The sequence below is a fragment of the Balaenoptera physalus genome, assembly GCF_965194825.1.
Source record: "Balaenoptera physalus genome assembly, chromosome: 7".
Taxonomy (NCBI): Eukaryota; Metazoa; Chordata; class Mammalia; order Artiodactyla; family Balaenopteridae; genus Balaenoptera; species Balaenoptera physalus.
In genome coordinates, this window is record NC_138886.1 from 100131188 (window position 1) to 100152256 (window position 21069).

At 38.3% G+C, this 21069-nt stretch overlaps 1 protein-coding gene across 4 annotated transcripts in view; it reads left to right on the forward strand.

Annotated features, from left to right (window-relative positions):
* Positions 1 to 21069, forward strand: part of LOC309665098 (contactin-associated protein-like 3) — a 239849-nt gene that overhangs the window by 74390 nt on the left and 144390 nt on the right. For all 4 annotated transcript variants that reach the window (XM_082471232.1, XM_082471233.1, XM_082471234.1 and 1 more), the window contains 2 exons: positions 7083 to 7193; positions 20109 to 20302. In XM_082471232.1, coding sequence (XP_082327358.1) covers positions 7083 to 7193; positions 20109 to 20302 — 305 coding nt within the window. The remainder of the gene's footprint in view (positions 1 to 7082; positions 7194 to 20108; positions 20303 to 21069) is intronic.

Sequence of the window (21069 nt, forward strand, 5' to 3'; positions counted from 1 at the left end):
TTCCCATATACCCCCTTCCCTCACACATGCTTAGCCTCTGCCATTACCAGCATCCTTCTCCAGAGTGGTGTTGATACTTTTTTTATTTTACAATTGGTGAACCTGTGCTGACACATGATAGTCACCCCAAGTCCATAGTTGATGTTTCACTCTCACTGTTGTACATTCTGTGGGTTTGGACAAATGTATAATGACATGTATCCAGCATTATATTATTGTACAGAATAGTTTCACTGCTCTTAAAATCCCTTGTGTTCCTCTTATTCATTCCTCTCTCCCATCTAAACACGCAACCACTGATCATTTTACTGGCTTCACACTTCTGTTTTTTCCAGAATATCATATAGCTAGAATCGTATGGTATGTAGCCTTTAAAGACTGGCTTCTTTCACTTAGTAATATGCATCTGGGTTTCTTCTGTGTCTTTTCATGGCTTGATGGATCATTTCTTTTTATTACTAATGTTCCACTATACGGATGTACCACAGTTTGTTTATCCATTCCCTACTAAAGGTGTCTTGGTTGCTTCCAAGTGTTGGCGTTTAATGACTAAAGCTGCTATAAACATTTTTGTGCCTGTTTTTGTGTAGACATAAGTTTTCAACCCCTTTGGGTAAATACCAAGGAACAGACTTTGGATTGCATGTAGGAATATGTTTAGTTTTGTAAGAACCGGCCAAACAGTCTTCCAAAAAGGCTGCACCATTTTGCATTCCCACCACCAATGAGAGTTCCTGTTGCTCTACATCCTTGCCAGCATTTGGTGTCATTAGTGTTCCAGATTTTGACCATTTTCATAGGAGTGTAGTGGTATCTCGTTGTTTTAATGTGCATTTCTCTGAAGACATATGATGTGGAGCATCTTTTCATATGCTTCTTTCTCATCTGTATATCTTCTTCAGTGAAGTGTCTGTTAAAGTCAGCTTAGGACCATTTTTTAATTGGAGTTGTTTGTTTTCTTATTGGTAAGTTTGAGTTCTTTGCATATTTTGGATAAAAATCATTTGTTCGATGTGTATTTTGCAAATATTTTCTCCCATCCTATGGCTTGTGTTTTCATTCTCTTGACTGTCTTTTGCAGGGCAGAAATTTTTAATTTTAATAAAGTCCATCTTATCAGTTCTTTTCTTTCTTTTGCCAATACACTGTCTTAATTACTGTACCTTTATGGTAAGTCTTGAAATCAGGTAGTGTCATTCCTACCACTCTGTTCTTCTTCAATATTGTTTTGGCCATTCTGGGTCTTTTGCTTCACCACATAAACTTTAGAATCAGTTTGTTGATATCCACAAAATAACTTGCTTGAATTTTGATTGAGATTGCCTTGAATCTATAGATCAATTGGGAAAAACTGAAATCTTGACAATCAATATTGAGTATTGTCCATGAACATGGAGTATCTCTCCATTTATTTAGTTCTTCCTCGATTAATTCCTCAGAGTTTTGCTCATATAGATCTCATGCATATTTTGTTAGATTTATACCTAAGTATTTTATATTTTTTAGGTGCTAATGTAAATAGCATAGTGTTTCAGATTCCTAATTCCACTTGGTCATTGCTGGTATATAGGAAAACAATTGACTTTTGTATTTTAACCTTGTATCCTGTGACCTTGCTATAACCACTTATTAGTTCCAGGAGTTTTTGCATAGATGATCTTGTCATCCATAACAAAGACATTTCTTTCCTAATCTGTATCCCTTCTATTTCCTTTTCTTGTCTAATTGCATAAACTAAGACTTCTAGTAGGATGTGGAAAAGGAGTGGTGAGAGCGAAAATCTTTGCCTAGTCTTGTTCTTAGTGGGGAAAGTTTCAAATTTCTCACCATTAAGTGTGGTGTTAGCTGTAAGTTTTCGGTAGATATTCTTTATCAATTTGTGAAAGTTCAACTCTATTCCTAGTTTACCAAGAGTTTTTACCATGGATGGGTGTTGGATTTTGTCAGATGCTTTTCTTCATCTATCGATAGTACCATGTGATTTTTCTTTGTTAGCTTGTGGATGTGATGGATTACATAAACTGATTTTTGAATGTTGAACCAGCCCTGAATACCTGGGACAAATTCCACTTGTTTCAGTATGTAATTCTTTTTCTATTTTTTAAGAATCTGTTAAAATTTTTATTTTATTTTACTTTATTATTTTGTTTTTGGCCACACCGTGTGGCTTGTGAGATCCTAGTTCCCTCACCAGGGATTGAACCCGGGCCCCCTGCAGTGGAAGCATGGAGTCCTAACCACTGGACTGCCAGGGAATTCCCTGTAATTCTTCTTATACATTGTTGGATTTGATCGCTGATATTTTGTTGAGGATTTTGCATCTGTGTTCGTGAGAAATATTGGTCTGTAGGTTTCTTTTCTTGTAATATCTGTGATTGGTTTTGGTATTATGGTACTATTAGCCTCATAGAATAAGTTAAAAAGTATTCCTCTGTTTCTATCTTCTAAAAGGGATTATGGAGACATGGCATGATTTCTTCCTTAAATGTTTGGCAGAATTCACCAGGGAAGCCCTCTGGACTTTGTGCTTTCTGTTTTGGAAGGTTATTATTATATTATTAAAATAATTATTTGAATTATTGTTTCAAATTTCTTAATAGATATTTGTCTTTCTCTGTCTGACTTATTTCACTTAGTATGATAATCTCCAGGTCCATCCATGTTGCTGCAAATGGCATTATTTCATTCTTTTTAATGGCTGAGTAATATCCCATTGTATATATGTAGCACATCTTCTTTATCCATTCATCTGTCCTCAACAAAATACTAGCAATTCAAATCCAACAATACATTAAAAGGATCATACACTATGATCAAGTGGGATTTATCCTAGGGATGCAAGGATTTTTCAGTATCTGCAATCAATGGCTGTGATACACCACCACAAGTTAAAGAATAAAAACCATATGATCATCTCAATAGATGCAGAAAAAGCTTTTGACAAAATTCAACACCTATTTATGATTAAAGGCTCTCCAGAAAGGGTCCTAGAGGGAACATATTTCAAAATAATATAGACCATATACAACTAACCTACAGCTAACATCATACTCAACAGTGAAAATCTAAAAGCATGTCTTCTAAGATCAGGAGCAAGACAAGGATGTCCACTCTCACCACTTTTATTCAACATAGTTTTGGAAGTCCTAGCTGTGGCAAACAGAGAAGAAAAAGAAAAGGAATCTAAATTGGAAAAGAAAGAAGTAAAACTGTCACTGTTTGCAGATGATATGATATTAGACATAGAAAATCCTAAAGGTGCTACCAGATAACTACTAGAGCTCATCAATGAATTCAGTAAAGTGACATTTTCTTTGCTGAGGAATTTTTAGTCTACTTTAGAACATAATGCATATTGAAAAGATGCCATTTATATACAGTTGTGTATAAACTGGATTTGAAAGTTCTGAAGAAACTAAGAGCATGCATCACCAAGGAGCTGTAGTAATCCAGAGGTTTGTCTGGGACTGTTTTTTATTTATGGAGGGGGTAGATTTAAGTAGTTTTAGGAGGAGGTCAAGGGTCTGGAAAACACTCAGATAGTGTCACTTAGATTGAGAGGATTAAGGCAATTATGTATTCCCCAGCTATGGGAAGTTCCAAATTTCTAAGATTTTACCTGGAGAAAAGAATATATATATATAATTTTTAAAAACAGAAGCTGAAATATTGTTTAATAATTTCAGTATAAAGCAGGACAAACAATAGGCTATTGATTAAAATGATGTTACAATAGGTACAACTACTGAGACAATGTTTGCTCATTTAATACATAAGAACTTATTCTAGAAGCATGCACACAAGGCTGTTCCGAGCACTCTGATCTGAATCACACATAAATCATGAACAATTACGGTGTGTCTGTATTTTCTACAAGACACGTTACACTGGCTCATCAGTTTCCCTTTAGAGTTCCCAAGCTTTTCTGAGAACATTTGAGCTTCTGAGTACATTTGAACTTTTGAAGGAATAAGTGCATTTCAAAACTGAGATTATTTCATAGAATAATTTCTTATTAATATGAGTGTTATTATGAAGAGAAATGAACTTGCTTTAGCCTATTTAACTGTAATATTATCTGTCTATTTTCATTTGTTAATTCTTACAAGAGTATTACTTGTACTCACCTCATATTCCCCCTAAGTGGTAAATAGTTGTACTTTTCAGTTGTTTCGCCATCTCGTTTGTTAAAAACAATTATTTATGAATAATTGTTGTAGCTTTGAAGCATTTCAGGATTCATCTTTTTTTTTGGATAGAAATAGTATGTATCAGACTATTGATAAGAATAATATTCAGTGGAAATCAAATATTTTTTAATGATTCCAGAAAAAGGAAATTAAATTGTGTCTTCACAATTTTGGCTCCAGGAATCGTAGTATAAAATATAGACATTTCAGATTGAAAACAATGGTTAAGGAGATTTTTGGGTGGCATCTGAGACTTCACCTTACTTGAATGTAATTTAGTTAAAAACACAGTGAATGTACAGAAAACACTGTCCAAACACAGGGCTGCTCTTTTCCAAGTACCTTATTGGACATGGTCACGTTTTTTGATCACGTGCATTCTCAAATTTGACTGTGTGGAAGTGAATTGGAACAACCAATTAGGGTTGTAAAAAAAATGATCACTTTTAAAATTGTTTCTCAAAGACAAAGATGACTTCATAAGAGCGAGTACATCTTACTCTTTTTTTTTTTTTAAAGACTAAGATTCATATGCCTTCTCTTTTTTTTTTTTCTTTTTCATATGCCTTCTTTTGAGGAAAGAATAAAAAAATGAGAATATGGCTTGGAACGTTGAATGCTGCCTTCTATATCTCTCTATAGGGAAAACGTCCTTATAGAATATTTTGAAGAAGCTTATGTGATGACTTGTCTTACCATACTGAAAATAATAAAAGCAAACACTATTAATCCTCATAGAAACCCTATGAATTGTGTGATTCCCCTTTGTCCAGGTGTGTGATTCAGTTGTGTGACATCCTCATTGTACAGATGAGGTAACTGAGGCTTAGGGAGGGCCAGTGATTTCCCAAGAGTAGGCAGCTTGGTAAATGTCATGCCCACACCCTGTCTGGCTCCAGAATCTACACTTGGTCCTCACTGTTTCCAACCCAGAAAGAAGAGACCCCAATACGGTGAGATGAGAAAGATGTGAGCAGAGGGGACTGAGTGGGGAGCGTCTGGGGAGACTCAGAAAGGAAGCCGTGCTGGGGCGGGGGGGGAGGCTGGGAAAGGAGCAGGCTTCCCAAGCTAAACAGTTGATGGAGATAATCTTCACTTACCCTCAACCAGCTCTGTGACTTTGAGCAGGTTACTTAGATCCCTGGGACCCCTTTACCTAAAGGGGGAATGATGCAGGCCTGGTCTGCTCAACAGGCAGAGAAATTGTCCCCTGAGAAATTGTCACGTTAACATTCGAGTTAGCACAGCTGACTGTGGATTGTGGATGATCCCAATCTTCTGGAATTTTCTGAATGGCTAATAATGCCCCAGTAATGTCTCAACAGCTTTGTACTTGCAGTGCACACACTCACAACGGGTGTTTCTTTGCTCTTCCTTGTGCCAAGCACCCTTCGGGCACTTTGCTGAAGCCTGACCCCTTCTCACAGCAATGCTTGTAAATGCATAAAATGTATACATAGGGTTACAAAGTAAATAGTTATATTGAAATGCTGATATCAATGTACTAGAAATTGTAACATAGTGTCTTCTTAGTTATTAGCGCATTAAAAAACAAGATCTAGTGGTGACTTTAATAAATACTGTTATTCTGAAGTAAAGGGGACCATAAACAATATTTCTAGATGTCTGTGACAACGATTGCTATTAAAATATCTGTAACTTATGTTGGTAACATATGCACGGGCACTGGTGAATATAGTCTGGTTTGTCTACATTTGTGACTGAAGAATATGCTAAATTTTAGCTAGAGGTTAGTGAAAATAAAGATGTAATTTTTTTCTATTCATCTCAACAGACCCCCTATATCATATTTGTACCACATGTTAAGAACCCCTGAGCTGTGTGGTTCACTGCTTCAAGTTCTGTGAAAAACCCTCCTGAGCTTTGATTGAACTTCTAATGAATCTTTAGATCAAGCTAGGGAAAACCAGTACCTTAAAAGTAGTCTTCCTATTTGCAATCATTGTAGTCTGAATTTATGTAGTTTTTCTTTAATGTCTTTCAATACAATTTTTATAATAATCTCCATAAATGTCCTGCAAATTCTGTAAGATTCATTCTTAGATACTTTATATGTTTTGTTAGTATTTGCTATTCTATTTAATTTAATTTCTAACTATGGATAAGTTTAGAAATACTATCAGCTTTTGTATAATGAATTGTTAAGCTAGCCAATGACTTTCAGAATTTCTACCTCCATAATCATATCATCTGGAAACGATAACGGTTGCTCTTTTTTATCCAATTTTGTGCTTTTAATTTTTAAATTTTCTCTTACGTACTGATAGGACTTTCAGTGCAATGTTCAGTAGAAACAGTGGTGTCTGTGAAAGTGTTCTTTCTGATTTTCCAGGAAATACTTTTAATATTTTCCCATTTAGGAGTGATGTGCTGGAACCAATTTTTAGCAGCTAGCAAGAGCCAATCATTAACTTTTCATGAATTTTGCATGAAAATACAATCATTACTAAAAATTAAATTATATAAACATAATTAATTAAATCATATTAGAACAAAAGTAATACATTCTGAAAACGCACCACTTGCTACTTTATTTTATGTCATCTTGCTGTTATCAGTGCTCTTGAGGTTATTTACATACCTTGTGTCTGCGTGGTGAAAATACTATATAATGATTCTTTTTCCAACTTCCTGGTCAGTGACATCACGTTGATAGCTTTGAATTGGCCATGGTACGAGTACCATGTTTGCCACAGGCTCTAGCATTTTCCTAGCCTGTTAACTAAAAAGAAAGGAAATTAAGGAAGAAGAGAAGGGAGGGTGGCAGGGAAATAGGAAGGAAAGGAAAGTAGAAGGGAAGGAAGAAGAGAGGAAGAGAGGACAGGAAAGCTTTAATCAGTGTATTAACCCGCACATGGTGTTTCCCCCCAGATAGCTGTGACGCTCCTCTGGCGTCTGCCCTGCCCCGGGCTTCCTTCAGCAGCTCCTCAGAGCGGTCCAGCAGCCACGGCCCTGGCTTTGCAAGTCTTAATCGCAGAGACGGTGAGTCTGCAGCTGTCTTCTTGTCAATCCACCCTGATTCTTTCCCAGAGAGAATTATTTTCATTTTTAGTTCATATTCCTTCTTATAGCTCAAAACTTAATTATATTGAGTTTAATGAAACTGAAGAAAGCAGCAGGTTCATCATATCTGCTAGTATTCCTCTGCTAGCTTTCTTCTTGCTTATGATCCATTTTTTGGTTTGTTTTGATATCTTCCTTCCCTATTGATTGCCAGCAAATGATCATCAATAAGATTTATGAGAAGGGAATGATTGGAGTCTAGATTTTTTCCAGGGTTATCATCCCTTTTTAGTTTTAGGACCGGCGACAGAAGGGTGACTAGTCAAGTGCGCTGGTCATGAATAACTACAACAACACAAGAAGGAGCCAGTGCTGCAGCCACTGGGGAAGCCTGATGTTTGCAAGATGTGAAGCTGCCAAAGGATGTCATGGGAAAATGACTCCATTCCCAGGACTTGGCCTGGGAGGAGACCAGGTGAAGGCTGCTACTGAAAATAAAGATTCCCTTCCTATTAGTGGGAAGGGAGTGAATGACTTACTTTTTGGAAAGGTCCATTTTTGCTACTTGAATGTTGTCGAGTGAATTACCTCTTCTATTGCACAAATACTAATTCAGTGGATTAAATAAGTGAATACATACACTTCAAATTCAAATGCTTTGCTACTTTTTTTGATTAACTTTTATTGGAGTACGGTTGCTTGACAATGTTGTGTTAGCCTCCGCTGCACAACAAAATGAATCAGCCACACCCGTACAGATAGCCCCTCCCTTCTGGACTTCCCTCCCACTTCGGTCACCACAGTGCATTAGGTAGAGCTCCCTGTGCTATACAGTATGTTCCCATCAGTTGTCTATTTTATACATAGTATCAATAATGTATATATGTCAATCCCAGTCTCCTAATTCCTCCCACCCCACCCCTTTCCCCCTTGGTATCCATACATTTGTTCTCTACGTCTGTGTCTCTATTTCTGCTTTTGTTTTGCTACTGTTTTAAGGGATAGATTTTTTAAATGAAAGATTAATTCAGAAAGTAAAAGTGAAAATTAACTGTGTCCCATGTAAACGCACTGCTGTAAATTCTGGAGATACTACTAAGGAATTGAGTGTTTTCCTCCCTTTCTTTGACATTTCTAAGATCAGAGTTAAAGTCCAGCTTGAACTTTACTGTGTCCTTAAGGATCAAATTTGAGAACCTAGTAAGTGATCAAATAGATTGGCAGGGAAGAGTAAGAACACAGGTGAAGAAATTCAATGAGCTCAGTATGGGAAGGCATGTCCATTAATTGTCCACCTTCATGGTCTTTTCCCAGGAAAAAGCATTTTGTGGCCAGATATTTACTCCTCAAAGCATCATTCATAATCATTTTTAGCACCCCAGTAAAAATATATTCTCATTGAAACCAGATTTCAATGAGATCAGTTATCAAATTACCCATTTTCGGTCTGGTGGTTATTCTAATATCAGCTTAACATCTAAACTTTCCAGTGGTTTCCCTAAAATTGTAAAAACTAAATAAGCCATATTTAATTAGTTTAAAGAGGCCCGAGGGGCTTGTGTGTTGTGTTTCTAATTTGCATGTGTAGAGTATCTTTATGATTCAGGCCTCCAGTGCTATCAATATGGTGGCACTGGGAAGTTTATAAACATTAGAAGGAAAAATCCTGAAGCTTAAGATGAACTTATTTCCATTATATTTAATTAAAAAACTAATAACTCAGAATATTATAAGCCATCATTATAAAATGGTAAGTACAAAGCTTATCTTTTATATTTAAACTACTCTCTTTGCAAATTTAAATTAATTATTTTAAGAGTGGCAATCAACTGATGAGGGTTTTTTTTTCATGGTTGTTGCTACTCTGATTGCATATAGTGTACATTTCACTAAATATCCCTAGATATTACCACCTGATTTCAGACCCATTTCTAAAGCATGCTTTAGACAGCACAATTTATCAATATTCCTTCTGAAGGATTATCTATATGTGTTTTCTGTTAAAAGCCAGCATCCCAGAGTCTTTATTGACATTTCCTTTGCCTTGGTAAATGCTGGAGAACATATTAGTTCACTTTAGTTTAGATTATTATGATGTAAAATGTGGATAGTATGAAATGTGGATGAATATAATGAGGGCGATGATTCTTCATATATAGTAGTTTTAGCTTTTTTGAATATTTTGTGTATGATCTAGTGAGGAAAATCATGTTAGACTCCCTGATTGTATGGTTAAAATTTCCTTGGTCTGTGTTGTGGTATTTGGAAGTTTTAAAGAAGGTGGTCTGTCTTACACCCCTAGTTTCTTATTTTGCCCATAAGTCATTGCGCTTCTAGAATGTTCATTAAGAATTAGAAATGTCTCAAATATCACAGCTTCCACCAAGAACTTTATACATAGCAGCTGATCAATTCATCTACCTGATACATAAAGGTAGTAAGAGAATAGCCTATACATAATTTTTGATTGTATGTGTGTGCATATATATAAATTTGACCCACTGTATAACCCCCCAAAGCCAAATAATTCAAACTTTAAGGCACTTTATGATTTTAAAGTACTTCACTGATTCAACACATAACAAATGTTAATTAATTGACTAGAACTTATTGCACATTTCATGTTTTCTCTTTTACATATTTTTTACTTATGCAGTTTATGTATTTATTTTGTTTTCTATTAATTTATGAAAAGTAGTAAAATATTTCTTAGGAAAGACTTTGCAATAAACAGAAGAAAGAAGTCTATGAAGGATATTAAGAGGAATGAGCAGAGGAGTTAGGAGGGATCCAGGCGTTTCTAGGGACAGGTGGGCCAAAGCAGAGAGATGCAGACCTTGCATCTTTGAAAACCATGATTCCTGAGCATGTTACCACCTGTTTGCCAGTGTTTTCTGTGAGCTCCCTAATGGAAGTGTTGGTTATTGTAGAGATAGTAATGGGCTAGTATCATCACTCAACATTGGACTGAGTGCTCCTGGAGTTTACTTTTGAAATTTCTAGTCTGGTTCCTCTAGCATTCCCATTTTGTTGAAGTCTGGGATTGGGTTCCAGATAATACATTTAACAAAGTATCCCCTCTGAGGTCATACACCTTATCTTTTTATACAGAGAAACACAAATTACTGGAAATGCCTGAATGTATAATTTTTCAGAACTGATGGATTTTTTTTTAAGGGGTAAAACACAGACACGTACATGTATTCATATACCTATTCAAGAAAATTGATGCCATTAGATAAAAATGTAAAGTTCTTGAAGCTTTACATCTTTACAGTCAAATTGGGTTTGACTATTCATGTTAGCTGAATTTGTTTCCATCAATATTAAATTGATATTTCCTAGAATTACAAGTGACCTAATATTTCTCATATAAAATCAAGATTGCTGAAATCTGTGTATTCTAAATAAGAACATGCTATAATATTGACTTCATTTTTTTCTTCTCAAAAATCTCCTAAAGGAACTTTATGCAGTTTATCCAAGTTTATTCAAAACAAAAGTTAAAAAACCAAAACCAAAGGTAAAAAAACTACCTTAGAGTAAACCACGCTGGACTTTCATTCTAGATCTTGCATGTGAAAATAACCTTTTGTTTTTACAATTATTGTTACTGTAGGTGACCCTTCATGAAACTGGCTTTAGCATTTCAGATGCTGCTTTCCAACTCCGGATAACATGTTCTTTTTAGCCACGTGACGTGTCCTCTTTAGTCACCGCAGGCATGGTGGTGAGATGAGTGGTCTGGCCAGAGCTGATTGAGATGGATTAGGAGGAAGTGTACACACATTTTGTTCTCCTTTTTTGTTCCCCCAAAGTGCTTGCATAAACAATCATCCCCAGAAAGAGGGACAACTCCATTCATGGCCCAGATGCTGAAAATCACACCCTCTAATGCGGCAAGCCACTCATCACTGACAGTGCAAATGAGACTGCTTTAAATTTAACTTGATCAAAAATGGCATATCAGATTACTATATTGTGTATTGCAAACAGAAAGTAGATGGAGACAAGCTGAACTGACTGGATGTTTTCTTTTCTCTTTGTAATTCTTCACCTTTCCCGTACCGAGACATTGATCATATTTCCTCACAAGAGACTTATGTGTTGGTGGAGCCAGGAAAGATTTTGTCTAATGCTCCCAATACAATTGATGGCTGAGCATATTAGCAACAATTCTCAGCGTTAAGATATTTATTTCTCACTTTAAGAAGTACATTTACTAGTACAAGTTAATACTCCAGGTTTTAGCAGGAAATAAATACACATGATTAGATTAGGAGAAAATGCTTAGGCCTGGGCATCAGACACTAAATATTTTCTTATAACCTGGAACATCTGATTATTTGGACTCTGCAATATCCCAAATAAGCTGTGATGTAAAATTCACTGTTTTTTACAAAGAAATGTTAGAAAATGGAAAGAGTGAATAATAATTTAAAATATCTAGACGTATATCAACTCCTGATATAAATCAGAATATTACTGAATACATCAAAAATGTTTGATGCAAATCTCATAATAATAAACTTGTCCCTCATATTTTTTCATAAAATCGTAGTTCTCCAGTATTTCTATCTTTTATTCACAGGCTAGGTGCCTGGTAGAACTGGTCAGTATTCCCAAATACTAGTCTGAGCAATTCAGATGGCAATAAAAGGGCTTGCAAACCAGATTTTTATAAAGGCATATGAATGTACTGGGGAATTTTTGCCTCTGGATGTCAGATTTTTCATTCTGTTTATCTGTGCTTCCTAAAAGTTTTTAGACCTATTAGGGCCAAGACACATTCTTTTTCCAATTTTTCTTAACAAATGATCCTGCAGATGCAACTGTGGGTATTGAGTGCAGTGGACAGGCCAAATGTAATAGCATCCATGTAAAATACACCCATGTTCTAAAGCACAGAGCACTGTCTTGGTGACCATGCAACTTTATTAAATCACGGCATGATGGTAGCATGTGAGAGGAGAAGCCCCCAAATCCCAGGGTTCGTGCAGACCCTGCCGTACAGTTGTCACACAGAACTCATCTGCTCAGGTTTTCCCATGGTCCTTTTCAAGGTCTGGAGTCTCCAGGTTACCTCCATAGAACCTAAGATGCTAGATGAGACAAACCAGAACAAACCAAACATGTTTTTCAGCGTTGTCAACAACCTTCAGGGAGGCAATGTTGTCATTTCTCTCTACCAAGTAGCCCAAATTATAGCACTACCTCCAGAATAAGGCAATCCTCAGTCTCTTTTGGATTCAGTGGACTCTTTTGAATGGGTGAGCATCTTCCAGGGATGCTCAGATTTCTTTGTTCCTGCTTCTTTCCAAGACAGTGTTTGGGTTTACAGGAGGGCTGGTGCCCTCATGCAGCTGGATGGTGGGGCTTCTCACGTTGGGGCTCAGCTCCTTGCTATCTGCTGAAGGGAGTTTGTCTGCTTTTAACGCTGAGGGTTACTTGGCACCTGCTCCTGAAGCCTGTGGCGGATTTACCTCTTGGTAAGACCGTGTTCCCAGGGAACAGGTCATTGTCCCCTCCGGGATCTTTGCGATGTCACTTCTTGCCTCCCTGAAGCCTGACCATGAGTCTCATTTGGTTTCCAGCCTGAGCAGCCTTGGTTACAGGTTTAATCTGCCTTTGCCAAGTTGACCTTCTGTTCAGATCCAGTCAGACTCTCATCTCACTTCTGTGCCCCCTTTTGATGGCCTGTGGGCAGTCTGGTTCACCATACCAAGGGGAAAAAGATCGTCAAATGGTTTTGTCCTGGCAGTTTAGTCCAGAAGTAACCTATCACTTCCACTCAGAGCTTGTTGGCCAGAGCTGGTCACATAGCCCCACCCAACCACCAGGGAGCGTGGAAATCGCAATCCTCCAAGTGCCTGGAAGGTAGAAGAAGGGAAATAGTTGGCAACCATTAGTAATGACTACACAGCCCCTTACAAGGTGATCTCCCAAAATTCCAAATGGAAGCCAAGACAAAGCCTTTCCACAGCTTGCTTATTCCTCTCACTTTTCTGATCCCCCTGGGACTTTGTTCCTGAGCAAGGTGTCTGAATCACCCTCCCACCACCTTTTACCCTTCCTCCATTTCCTCTCTTTCCCACGATCGTCTGGGTTCCCATCTCTTCTTCCTGCCAAAGAGGGAGACATCACACGTCCTGTTTCCTATTTTCTTAGTTGGTCTTTGCCCTCCCTGGCTTCTCTAGGGCTTCATGGGATAATGATCACTGGCTAACAGGATTTACCAGAGAGGAATGAAAAACACAACAGTTTATCCTTGCAAAATTATGTCTGTGTTTATAATCTGCCCAGTAAGTATCTTATGGTGGCCACAGTTTTGCCATAGTATTTTTCCAAGAGTAAGTACTGCCTATGATGTACTTGACAACTTCCCAAAAGGTATGTGGAAGCCCTTCTAAGCACTATCCAAATTCAAAAATAGTTGTCTAGCAAATTCTACTCTGTTCTTTTCCAAAGTAATCACTTTTATATCATGTATAATATACAGAAATGTTCATGAAAGTTATTTATTTAACAGTATGTATCCTTGACATACACCATGATGTCTTTGTTTACTCCACTTTTAATAAATATTATTGGCATCCCTATGGAGATATATTTTGTCCCATCACATATTGCTTTACTCATCCAATGCAATTGCATTACCTCTTGTAGGGATATTCCCTTTTTTTTGTTTGGAGTCACTGATGAAAGACGTACCAAGTGAGGTGACCTTCAATCCTGCCAAAGGGGTGAGGTTCAATTAGCAACCTTTCATGAGGCATCTGGGATCACTGATGATACATGGATCCTATGTGAAATCAAAGCACACAGGAGTCTTGAACTTCTGGTTTAACTTGTGGCACAGAGACTGGTCTAGGAAGACCACAGCCAGTGACATAGGCTAATGGAATATCTCAGTGGACCCTGTGGTCAGCTACTCCCACCTTTGCTCTGAACATTAATGAGGAGCTTCTGGACTAGGGGCTGACTGGAAGATGGTATTTCAGGGGTTCTCTGTTCTCTGTGTCCTGTGATCCTTGCAGTAGACTCTTCCCTTGTTGCCATGTTTCCTCCAAGGAAATCCAGTGGAGCAGGCTTTTCTCCGACACAAAATAATGCCATACTTTGCTGGGGATGAATGCCTACACCCCAAAAAAATGCACCTTTGTCAGTAGTATTTACATTTTGTGATGCTTAGACCTCATCCTTTTTGCATTCTCATTTTACTACTCTATTTTGTATAGCAGCTCATCTGTACATATCTCTTTTTATCCAAGGCTTCCACAGTGTGCTTACAAATTGTAATGAATTCAGCTACATAACATCACTAAAGAAAATGTAAGTTTTACCATCAATGGACTTTTTTTCCAAAGGCTTCTGGCTAACTGAGCAGTCAAGTATGGATGGATAATTTAGTACTCATGGTTTTATTTCTGAGCATCTCACCCTTGCATTTCCTGACATGATCCTACACTGAATTTAATTAAAAAGAAAAAGGAGCTATTGCCTTAAGAAGAGTAACGGTGTGTCCCTGGGAAGTGGTGGGGGCCTTGGAGCAGAACGCCTGGCCTCCTGCCCTTCTGGGCATCCTGGATTCCCCACTGTTCTCTACATATCAGAGGGAGATGCAGCTATTCTGAGTGGCCTCAAGAATGATCTGGAATCATATCTGTTCTGAATAACTCAGGGGGCCTCTGAAAGATGCACAATGATGCTTTTATAGAATTAGACCAGATCTCAGAGCTGCATCTCTCATAAACATGAAGATTTCACGGGCGATGCACGAATAAACTTGGTCATACATTTTATTCAGTCATGCATGAGGTATTTAGTACATGTTCGGATGGTTTATAGGCTTGCTGGGCAATTCGTATTTTATTTCTAAGGTGAGAAATTAGCAAAATCATCTTATAGTCTTGTCAATACAGAACTTCAAACACATAAGAACTGCAAAGCCTGAGATCAACTCAGATCTGAATGCCTCTCTACTGTGTGTTTCTTTAAAACTTGGTCAGGAGTGTCTATGAGAGAAGCAAAACAAAACACACAGTAGCAATGGATTTTTGTTTATTTTATGCAGAAAGAGCTGCAGCGATGAATGTTAATTGCCAAGGGCATTGAAAGTTGTCCCTCGGGACACTGCACACAGAACTTAAGGGAGTCACGTGTGAACAGTCACACTGTACTTTTTTTCTTTAATATCACTGGCATTTAATTTGAATCACAAATTAACAAGTATACACTTATTTTTTATTTAAGTTTAAATTGTCTGTTTACAAAACCATTATAGGGTATGTCTGCATTTAGTACAGGAATCTGTTTTACAATTAGGCAGCTCTGTGTGATTTTTTCATCATGGATGCACTTTTTGGAAAACTACCTGTTATCTCCTGCTCAGGCTGCTAGCAGACTGCAGGAAGCACAGCAGAAAGGGAGTCAGAGGTTACCTAGACAGGTCCAGAGGGAGGATTTCTGCATTTTTTTACATCCTGATAGCCAGAAATGGTATATGTAGATAGTTGGAATTGCTCCTTAAGAAATCAGAGCTGGAGCAAATGCTTAAATTTCCCTCAGCAATGTAGGCAGGGTTGTGACAAAAACACCAATATATAAATCCCAGAGATCTCTGAGTGGGATGGTCAGGGAGCATCCCCAGGGCCTGCCGCCCTATGGCCCCTTTTTCCTGGGAACATCTGTTACTCCTGCTTATCTCACCCTCTCCCCACTCACCCAGCCCCGCCTGGAATCTGGAATGAGTTTTCTGTGAATTAAGATGCATTTAAGTGAGGAAAGATATACACAGAGCTTGATGAGCTCCCATTTGAGACAATGTAATGAAAATCTTGGAGGGAAACTTCCCTTAGTTACAATTTCAATTTAGCCATTTACTTGCTTGACATTTAGATGCCCTGGAGATAGGTTAGTCTGTTCACTTCAAATTATCCCACTTGACTTTGCTTCCTTTGGCATCTTTCTGCTCTGGACCTTGTTCCAACTTGAAGAAGGCATGAGCTATTCTCCTTTTCAACTCTGGGTAATTTCTACCTCTGGGTAATTTCCCCCTCTGCACAAAGCTGACACTCATTATGACAGTGCATGCCCCGTGGCCACCAGGGGCAGGGGTCATTTTCATCTTGATCAGTGACCAGAATAATTAAGGCCCTAGCTGAGAGTTTCCTGTTCAGCCTTTCCTCTCCCCAAAGACACAAGTCACTGCCTGTGTCTGAGCCAACGAAAGGTGGGGGAAAAAATCACACAGGGATAACTGGAGACAGAAACCTTCCAATATATCTGCCAGTATATCAATATAAAAGACAGTCTGGTATTGATAAGCAAACAATACTGAATAACTGACAAATCGCAGGGATATGTTCTTAGAAGGGGTAGAGAATGAAAAGGGAGCTAAGCTTTTATAAAATACCCTCACCCGAACCTAAAATGATTGTTTTTTGCTTGTCTGCAAAGCAGAGACTGTAACACCCGTCCCACTTGCCGGGTGCATGGAGGAGTTGTGAGGTAGCACTTAGAGCATCTGGGAGGGTCCTGAACACATCACATGCTTGTGACAAGTTTTGGCTTTCCTCATTTTCTCTCCTTTATCTAGTATAAAGTGGCAGGTAACGGGCCATTCAGTAATGAAAAGACTGCAATGCCCCACACTCTGGATGTCACCCCTCTTTCACCATGACTGTCTCCCGTCTTGCGATCGTGTGTGGGAGAGAAAGTATTGTGCTAGATGCTCTAACACAGCTTCTTGTTGAATTCTCATTGCAGCCCTAAAGCATACCTATCACACTTTGCTGGGAGGGATGTTTTGTGTTCAGTGTCCTAAGCTGTGGAACCTTGTTCTGTGCAAGTCAGACCCTCTGGACATGTTTTCCTTTGTATGAATTGTGACACTTTATTCAACTAAGGGGCTGAGGCAGGAGACAGGACGGTGACAATGGAAAAAGACAGTCTGTGGTGTGGTCAGGGGAAGAGCTGGGTGGGAGGGCAAGTGCCTTTCTTGTGGGTTCAGCACTGGTGACTCCAAAACAGTAATTGCAAATCCCTGGGCTCTGTTTCAGGGGGTGTTGGTTCCCAGGGGGAATTTACTGAAGATTTGCAACATTGAATAATGCAGGCTGATCAGTTTCAGAACCACTGCTCTGCAGCTAAGAGCTGGTGGGGCGGCTGTGCTCAAGCGTACCCACTTTAATGTTGTTTCAGTGTATTTTGTTTTGTTTTCCATTACAGAACAGAATCTCCCTTACCCGTCAGTAAAACTGTTCGAGGCTCCCTAAAAGTCCTCAGGTTACATTTGTGCATTTCCCACTTTTTCCAGTCATTAGAAAAAAGGGCATCTACCCCGGTGGACTGCGTGCATGGGCAAATGCACAGTAATTCAACATCATCACCCTACAGGGGTCTGGGGATTACGCCGTGGCTGTGTTACCCAGCTGAAATGAATTGCTTTGCAGCACAGGGAATTCTGTAGTTTCATTACTTTATCAGAGTACCTACTTAATCAGATAGCTTAATTTGCATACCAGTAGCACCTTCTCACCACAGGTAAGGAATATGAAATGTTCAAGGTTGATTACCTGCAGATGGTGAAGAGTGGTTGACAGAGACGTGGCTGCATCTGTGGGAGAGGCTGGTCCCAGGGAAGATGCTGGAAGCATGCTGACGCTTTTTACTCTGTTGTGTTTCTGTACATGTGGTGCCCGTGTTGATGATACTTCCCGCTTCAAGAGAGATTAAAGATGACAGAGAAAGATTGTGAAATGCAAAAAGAAGAAGTATCTTCAGTACATTCTTTACAACCTTGATACTAAGAATACAGGACATTTAGCAGTTTCGCAGAGATTGAAACTGATTCATATAAAACTTCAAATGTAGAACCTTTAAGTGAAAATGATCAGCTAAAAGCCAACACCTAATTTCTGACTTCTTTTGGCAATTATTATAAAATTACAGGCGGTTGCAGAGTAATGTTACTTGGGACTGTTAGTTAACCCTCAGCTAGAACCCAGAAGGACTTAGCATTCATCAAACATTAGATGGGACCTCTGCACAAATCAGTAGAAGTAGCAGGGAGGTGTTGGGTGGTGATCAATCTTGTTATTAAAGACAAAGAAAGACTGAAAACTATCACAGGTTGGAAGACACTAAGGAGACAAGGTGACTAAATGCAATGTGGGGTTCTGGAACAGAAAAAGGGAGTTAGTTAGTGGAAAAACTGGAGACATCAAAAGAAAGTTTGTCGTTTTGTTACCATTGTACCAGTGTTAATAGCTTAGTTTTGATCAAAATACCATGGTGATGTCAGATATTAACATTAGGACACACTGAGTAAAAAGTAGACAGGAACTCCCTATCCCATCTTTGCAACTCGTTTGTAAATCTGAAATTATTTCAAAATAAAAAGTTTAATAATGCATTACAGAACAGCCAGAGTTGTGGCATGTTTAAGATGTGGATCAAAGGAAAAGACATTGTGCTTGTGGTTGAGAGGAAATTTTGGAATAAAGATTGCAGGAAATGAGGAAATCTTAGAAAGAATTTGAGTTTTAAAGAATTTGTAAGCTTTAAATTTTGCTAAGGGTTATACACGTAGTGCCATTAGCGGAGGACATAGTGAAGCAACAGATGTGCCCACTTGCTAGTTTCACCTCCACACCCTGATGTAAGCGCTCCACTTCCATTTTCCCTTGAGCTGTCTTGTAACCATGTCACACACCTCCTGACATGTACTTGGTCGTAACAGCTTTTGTAAACAGGACATGGATGTTAATAATAGCCCCTAATAAAAAAGATAATAAATGTTGTCTAAAGTGTCAGACCTTATTATGAGGGCCTCAAATTAGATGTCAGAACAATGGGGAAAATTTTTTTTAAAGCTAGTTTTTTTGTGTTAAGGACTGTTTACATGACACTGTGTTTTCTAGACATGGATAATTAGCAAAATATCAGTTCCAGAATGCATTTCAGACCTGTTTCCCAATTTTTCTATTGCATAATAATTTAAATTCAGAAAATTTAATATGACATCTGAATCCAAATTCAAAACTCATGTTTCTGTTAAACTAGAAGAACAAAATATATCAATAATACATTCACAGGTATCCCTAATTCTTCGGTGTCTCACAGGCACTGGAGAAAACAAAGCACAGTAATTTCCACTCTGTGCCTATTGTCTTGAATACCTGAGAAACTCCTCCTCATTCACTTCCTCTGGGTTCTCGCTCACCCTCCTTGCTGCCTTTTTAGAACTCTCCCTCCCTGCACAGAAATCACTTTCACCTCCACCCCTCCCATATTGCATTTCAAATTGTTCTTCGAAATGTCTGCTTCTCCTATGAGTCTGTAAGCACCTTGAGTGTAGGGCTATGCCATAGCCATCTTTGTTATCCCAACATTCAACATTGTACTTTCTCATGCTGGGAATCCACAATTAAGGTTTTCTAGCTTTATTTTCCAACAAAGGAAAGTTTGTTATTTTCCAGCAAGGAAAGTTTGCCCTTTGTTTATGTCCAACAAAGGGCAAGTCATGCATTGAAGCCAGTAACGACACTAGTTCCAAGCACTGATGTAATGGCATGGTGTTTTGTTGTCCACCTATTACATTAAGCAATTTCACTTAGCGGGACACCCCAATACCAGAGAGTCAGGGGTTATGAACTAAGAAACAAAACAATTAATATAGGCTTCATCCATTTACATTTAACCTGTGTTTTTATTTTGTGTTTGTGTGTGTGTATGTGAGCGTGTTTGTATAATTCTGAGGCATTACATAATGCAGAATTTGAAACTATGATTTTCATAAATCTTATTTATGACCCCATTCTTACAGGTTAATATAGATTTCAAAGATTTCTCTGTCTTTACCGGTTTTCTTATTTTTATTCCCACAAAAAGGAGCTGGTGGCTGGTCTCCCCTTGTGTCAAATAAATACCAGTGGCTGCAGATTGACCTTGGAGAAAGAATGGAGGTCACAGCTGTGGCCACCCAAGGAGGATACGGGAGCTCCGACTGGGTGACCAGCTACCTCCTGATGTTCAGCGATGGCGGGAGGAACTGGAAGCAATATCGACGAGAGGAAAGCATCTGGGTATGTGCTTTATTGAAAAGCAGTCTGTCGGAGTATGAATTATGCCAGTTACTGCATGTTGCTGCCCGGCTGTCAGATCAAGTATAGAACCAGAGCCTCCTAAGTTACTTGAAAATGTTTCCACTGAATGTAAGCCACATGTGACGTTCCAGAATACACCGTCCGTGGCTAATTTATGAAATAAGTAAAACAATTTTATAATGTAGCGAAATATTGAAAATGTCTTCCCATTATTCCTTTAAATAGTGTGAAGTCTAAGGAATAAATAAGTCACATACGACTGATTTTATTTTTGTTTTATAACAAACACAATAGTTTATATTGCCTCAGCATTTTTAAATAAAGCAAATTCATTTTCTCTGTGCCCTCTGATAAACTGAAATTTCTGAAAGACCCTGAACATGTAAAAATAGATGTAATGGAGAGTCTCTCTGTGGAGGACTTGTTGAGGGATATGTTGAGTTCCTGCTCCAACAGGAACTTGGGCACCATGTGGCCCCTTGTAATTTATGGACAATAGATCCCTAGGATTCTTTGGAATCATAACTATTTTACATCAGTGACATAGTTCCTACTTCTGATTACATATCCATGCTTCTTTTAGAAGAATTAAATTTTGTTTGCTTAACTTTTTGAATATTAAAATTGATGTAATTTATTCTTTATTAAGCATTTCATATCTTTAAATCACAGTCTGCTCTGAATGAGAAGCTCTAAAAGTAGAGTGTTGTAAAGGTCTGCAGCAGGTTTGCAATTGGCTGATGGGG